The following is a 6,440-nucleotide window of genomic DNA, read 5'->3' as shown; positions in this document are numbered from 1 at the left end:
TCTTCCGATAGTGCTTCATGGAGGCTGGAGAAAGCCATATTCATAAAGAAAGTACAGGCTCTGCCAGCTCTTGAGAGAGGTCTGCTGACCACGTGTGACAAGAGCTTTCTTTACCACATGCCTCTTCTAGTGCAGTTCACAGTGGAGCCACGCTGGGAAATCAAAGCAGAGCTCTTCATTAGAGCAGAATTGGACATGGGCACTTAAACATCAGAGAGAGGAGACACATTGGGACAAAATCCATCCTTAGACTGAAGTGGGGCCCATCTCGGTGCCCAGTTTTCATGGGCAAAGGTGCTTCAAGCTGAAGGCACTGTGTCAAGAAGTCTATTTGAAAGCTTCCTCCTTCAGACCCTGTTCTTATTGGCCCAAGTCTTGGTTCCTCCGTTTGTCTTTTACTCTGGCTGATCTCATTGTCAGTGAATGCCTGAGGCTGGGAACTGAATGTGTGAGAGCTGCAGGATCTGGCTCATTATTATGTTATCCAATGCCCCCCAATCTCTCCACCCCACACCCCCGCCCCTACATGCAGGGTTGTTCTCTATAATACAGTGATCAGCCTAATGGAAAACATGGCCATCATTTCATGTTTGCTAGAAATAATCAATTTGGAAGGAATTAATTGCCTTTTAATTACCCAACATAGTTAGGGCTGATTCATTCTCATATGATTCTTTCGTACTTAATAAGTGTGTCAGGTGCCTCCAAATGAACAAGATAATTGCTCTCCATCTTTCTTGTGACTGAAACAATGATGTCTCTCTCCAGCTGAGGAGAGCCAAGGAGCAGCACAAAGAGCAGCAGCTGCCTTTCCCTGAGCTATTTACTTTAGGCGCTTCCTACAGAACCGCTTGTCAGGTGCATTTGCATCATCTTTGGAGACCTTATGTCATTTATGGCTAGTGTCAGGAAGCAGGAGATCCAGAGGAGAGTGTTTTCCATTTAACAGAAAGACGAAGTTGGCCTGAATCTTCTTCTTCCAGTGATTTCTTTTTTTTTTTATGGGCTGTTCCCAGCATGTGAAGACTTTACCAGGACGCGGGACAGGGTTTAGCTTTCCTTAGCTGCTGAGTAGATGCAGGTCCACCACCCTTCTTCTAAGTCCCTCGATCAATGCATTGTACACACTTCTTGTTGCCACTTGGATAAAGGCTGAAAGGATTGTTGCATTTTTGTGTTCGTAGGTGTTGGTGGGAATCTGGTTGCCATCCAGGCCAGCCGCATCTCCACATTTCTGCACTTCTGGAGTTCGCCTGGAGTCCTGCCCCACAAGATGAGACAGAGCTGGCCCAACCCATTTACCACCTTCTTCACATCAGGTAGTGCTCAAGCCCCACATGCCCACCTCAGAGCCCATCGTCCCAGGGAGCACCTTTGTCAGCCTGATCAGTTAAGAACAGAGCGGGTCTTGGAGACTGAACTCTCTCATGCTTAGACCAAAACCCCAGGCCAGGGTTGAGTTACCTTGGCAAGGGCCACCTTGAAGAAAGCTTTCTTTCAATGAGCAGCTCAGTACGTGATTGAGAGACTTTAGCCTTCAGAGAATCTCCAACCAGTAATAAATTTGCTGAAGAAAAAATCATATAGTGTGACTGCTTCTGATCTTGCTCATGCCATTGAAAACTCTAGGAGTAGCTCGCTTCAAGGTAGGGATGTTACACTGGCATAAGGAAAATTGGAACTGGGTTTGTTATTTTTAGGTCAGAGGCTCCTATTGATTTCCGGTGACAAGCCGTAGACTGGCAACAGGGCAGATTTAGAGCAAAGAAAGTGGGTCATAGTGAGGCCTAGTAGGAGCTGAGGGAGGGGATATCCAAGAGGGAGTAGTTATGGAGTAGCTCAGCAAGAGGATCTGGACAGCACTGAGTTACCAGCACCAAGTACCTACATCTGAGTACCCACATACAACATGGCTCTACTGCAAAATCAGTGCCAGGAGAAGCAGACAGAGGCCATCCCACAAATACTGTCCTGTGACAAAAAAGGCATCACTTCATGTTTAGCATCTGCAAGTACGTGTAGAGTCACTGCATGATAAATAGCTGCATGCTTCCTTCCCCCTCAAGGTGGAGCGCTCGGGTCATTGTATTTTATGTGCTTTGCAGGGGTGAATTCCAAGTCGGCCCGTGTCCTGTTCCTGCTGGTTATCCCAGGGCACCTGGTGTTCCTTTACACCATTCACCTCTTGCAGGGAGGCCACATGTCCATAACCATCACATTCGTGATGTTTTACCTAACGGCTGCCTTGCTGCAGGTAAGAATGGAAAACCTGCTGAGCTGAGGGTGAAGCCATGAAATGCTCCTAGACTATGAAAATGTTAGTGCCCCCAGTATTTGCAGTGAAAGACCCAGGAACTGTCCACTTGTCCCAGTCACCTCCCTCCTCCAGCCTCATCCAGTCTGTCGCCTCCCAAGCTTCCAATAATTTGATGTGGCAGAAGCATCCCTGTCCCAAGTTTTGGATGCTTTATGGAGAACTGCCTGGTTCTGTTTGCCTACTTCAGGAGTCATTATTTAATGGGCGGATAGTTATCACTGGCCACGTCTACACATGCAGTGGGCTGTGCAGTACCATCGCTACACAGGTTTTTCTTGACACTACTGTGCAGTAGCAATAAGCTACTCTGCAGCTGCTCATTATTACTGTGCAGTATCGTCACTGCACAGCTAGTGCCCGGCAGTGCTACTGTGCAGTAACAACGAGCTACACATAGCATGTCGTGTAGACGTGCCCACTACGTGTGTTTGGGATTTTCCCCTTCCCTTTTTATTAGTCATCACAACAAAAGGCAGGGGAGCAGGTTTTGTGCCTGAGCTGGTAAACTTGTATGAGAATTTTGCACAATTAATGTGCTGGAGGTGAAACCTGGGCACCTCTTTTAGGCTGAACTGTAGGTCAGAGCTGTGTTCTGTGATGGGGAAACCCAGCCCTGAATGACTTTTGAGACAGATCCCACATCAGAAGAAAAGCTACATCTAAGCCTAAGATAGTCAATGCCATCTCTCTCCCTCTAGCCTTTCACTGTACCTCTTGCCATACAAGCCTCATCTTTCCACTTGGAAACAAATGTAGCTGTCACTTGAAGCTCTTGACTCATTCCTCAATTTAAATCAATCAGTTGTGATCTTGCAGGGTAAAAGATTGAACTCTGCCTGTGAGTTCCCTGCCTACATAAACAACTGGCCTTGCTCAACCTTTCCTATCTTTTCCCTCAACCCCCATCACCGCAGCAGCAGTTGTAAAAAAACTCATATATATTTATTGCACCCCTCAGAGTAAGTTACAGAGGAGTTACCAGAATTATAGCAACGTTGCTAACAATGAAAGATAAGCCCAGCTGAGGAAAAAATCATGAGGCATGAGCTTTTCTTATTTTTTTTTATTTTGTTGCATTATGGTCTGTGAAGAAGGCCAGAAAAGGGTGAGAGGATTGGCAGATCCTTTTGGTTTCATTTGCCTGAAAAAAATATTTTGTTTTGTTTTTTTATGCCTGGGGTTTTTTCCCCCCTTAATGCCCCGTCCGTGTTGTGTTGACACATCCCCCATCCCTCCAGAGCTGGAGTTAGGACTCTTTCTCTGTATTTGAGTGGACTGTGTCTCAGTACTTGGTAGTCTGTAATCTGTAGTAAAAGTAATTCCTCTGCCAGTTGATGGGATGTTGAGTTAAATAAGAATTTAAAAACATAAAAGTAACAAAGATTTTTAAACTGAATGAGATAAAATACACTTATTTTTTCAGTGCACCAGAATTCACTTGCTTGGTATCCCTGATGTTATGAAAGCCTGCTAGTTTTCTAGCTGTCCATAGAGACTGGCAGGAAAGTAAAGGTGGACAGTGTCCAAAGACAGAAGAGCAAAATATATCTGGCTTCAAAATTAACCTCAGGGACTGCCTGATTTCTGTTCCCCTACCCTAAGGCTGAGTCAGCAGCAAACCATATTGGGCCTAAAAAATGAAGGGGTCTTTTCTCTTTATTGGTGGCAGAGTCTCCTTTTTGCAGCATGACGACAGTCCATTTCCGCAAGAGGCGCTGCATTTCTGCTTCGCGCCAGGCCCTCACAAACAGCTGAATCTGTTCTTTTTCTCTCTGCAGGTGGGAATCTTGCTCTATATGGCTGACCTAATTGTACGACTCATGTGGAAGAAAGCACTGGATCCAGATAACTTCTCCATCCCCTACCTCACTGCCCTGGGAGATCTCCTGGGCACTGGATTCCTGGCACTTTGCTTCCGCTTGGTTTGGCTCATCAATGGTGCAGACACGAGCCTGGGAAACTAACAGGATCCGTGTTGCAGCATTGTGCCATCGCTGCTCTGCAAAGCCAGTCGGTCAATACGGTGCTTTAATACGGTCCAACAGGGTATTTAGAAATACCAACCAAGTCACTAAGCTGGAATGGGTATCGCATCTCTTCCCACCCTCCTGTTTGCCACTTCAGTGCCTTGCAGCTGTGTAATTCAAGTCCAAAGAATCGGCACCCATGTGGGCTTCTGCGGCGTTAAAGTGACCAAGCCATCTTAACACACTGCATTCTGTGTATGCCTGTTCCCAGCAAATGAGGGGTTACGAGACTCTCGGGTCCTATCATGGTTTAGCAATATATTCCTATAGCAGCCTGGTAAGTCCAAGACTCATACAGAGTCTGATGAAGTCAGTGGGAGACTTTGGATCAGATCCTAGAAGAGGCTGTTTCAATCGGGCTCTGACTGTCAATTAAAAAATATTTGCTGCCCCTCTTCTTTCCTACCCCAGCAGGGGAAAAATTCAGTAAAGCCCTTAACATTTCTCTCTCCATAATTCAGACACTCAGGGTCTGACGCGGCCTGTTCCTCATTGCATTACAGCCCATAGAAGGGTTGTTAAGAGCAGGGGCCTAACTAAATCAACCTGTCACTGTCTGATGAGAGGGATTTTTTTGTGGTGGTTGTTTTCCAGTTTAAGAAATACCCGTTCAGTAGTTTTATGGTTTATAGAAACACACAAAAAAATAAAATGCAAAAAGTGCAGTGGTTTGGGGATTGTTTATTGCCATGATTTTGGCCGGTTAGAACTGGAATTTGGCAGGCCAGGCTATTTTGATTAATTTTTCATTGGGTTTTGTGGCAGGGATGGGAGTAAACTAAACCAAGACATTGTAATGGGCAGAGCACTTAGTTAGGATCCCTAACTCCTAGACATGCACGGCATGGCATCTGGCAGCCTGGGCTGTATTTCAGTTAGGTTATAGAGTCCACCCCCTTCGTTCACACGCACTGTGAGCATCGCATTCCTGAGCCATGGTGATGCCTCTATAAATCCTTGTCATTTGTAGGGGTTTTGTACTCCCTTTTCCCAATGCAGGACAGGTTGTGCCAAGGCTAAGACATCTGCTTAGAACGTGAGTGTGGGGCTCAGTTTGTTGCACCAGCACAGATGCCCTATGTGACTTTGGCTGGGCCAGTCATATAGGACCATAGGTTATAGGCACCTATTTCCCATAGAAAACATGGGTTAGTGTGCACCCCCCAAGAGGGTGTGGGTGTCTATGCCTGTCTAGCTCCAAGTACAAATTCTAGACCCTCAAAATCCCTGCTCAGCTACCATCTGCCCCTGGAGGCATCTACAATTCTAGGCACTTGTAAGCCCCTCAGGGTACATAAGGATCTACTTGAGAGCGAGCACCTAAATCCTGGCAGTGCTGAACAACTGGGCACCTGACACCATGCCTAGACCTGCGACCTTACTAGGTCCGGCATCAGTGTCCTTCACTGCTCTGTGCATGCTAACTTTGCAACCAGACAGAGCTGCATCCATGCTACTGAGTGACAGTGCTGATTAGCCCTCCCCCAGCACAGTGTAGGTATGGCTGCGCCACTTTGTGGTGGGAAACTAATGTCTACAGAGCAGAGTGGCATCCTTGAGGGTGCCACTCCCATGTAGGACAAGTTTATGAGCTAGATGTGGCCTGTGGCCAGTCGGGATCCACAAACCAGTCATTTCTCGGCAGGGTATAAGCCAATGGGTATTTACATATCACACCTGCACAAAACCCAGCCAGAGAACAGGCTGGTCCTTCCTCACCCTCCTGCCTGCTTCCTGGGCAGTGGTATTTCACCATTTGCTGCACACTGTTGTCTAATCATGGTCCTTTGTGCTATTCCTAAACATCTGCTGCCACTGCAGAGTCAGCGTAATTCATTTCCCAACTGTGACAGACCACGAGCGGACATGCGCGGTGACTGCAGCAGCAACAGCAGGATGAAAGGTCCTTGCACTAAACTGAGGCATGATTACCATGAACGATTCCAGATGGGCAGGAAAGGGAGGGGAAGTCATTATAAAAGTCTGCTTATGTGCTTGAAATCTGCATATTTTTAAAGGGAACTTGACACTGGCTTGAGAGTCTCTGATGAGCTGTGGGCCCCATGGCTGGGGCAAGTATCTCTTGTTCCTCTAGC

General features: G+C 46.8%; 1 protein-coding gene across 8 annotated transcripts in view; it reads left to right on the top strand.

Moving 5' to 3' along the window:
* SLC41A3 (solute carrier family 41 member 3) overlaps positions 1-5,007 on the top strand; it is a 35,709-nt gene extending 30,702 nt beyond the window's left edge. For 7 of the 8 annotated variants that reach the window (XM_006017783.3, XM_025196828.1, XM_006017782.3 and 4 more), the window contains 3 exons: positions 1,185-1,319; positions 2,106-2,254; positions 4,096-5,007. In XM_006017783.3, coding sequence (XP_006017845.1) covers positions 1,185-1,319; positions 2,106-2,254; positions 4,096-4,281 — 470 coding nt within the window. In that variant the 3' untranslated portion in view covers positions 4,282-5,007. The remainder of the gene's footprint in view (positions 1-1,184; positions 1,320-2,105; positions 2,255-4,095) is intronic. The other variant, XM_014516967.2, reaches the window with a different exon arrangement.
* Positions 5,008-6,440: the final 1,433 nt, after the last annotated feature.

Source organism: Alligator sinensis, unplaced genomic scaffold (assembly GCF_000455745.1).
Source record: "Alligator sinensis unplaced genomic scaffold, ASM45574v1 scaffold839_1, whole genome shotgun sequence".
NCBI classification, from domain to species: domain Eukaryota; kingdom Metazoa; phylum Chordata; order Crocodylia; family Alligatoridae; genus Alligator; species Alligator sinensis.
This window is presented reverse-complemented; position numbering and strand designations above follow the sequence as displayed.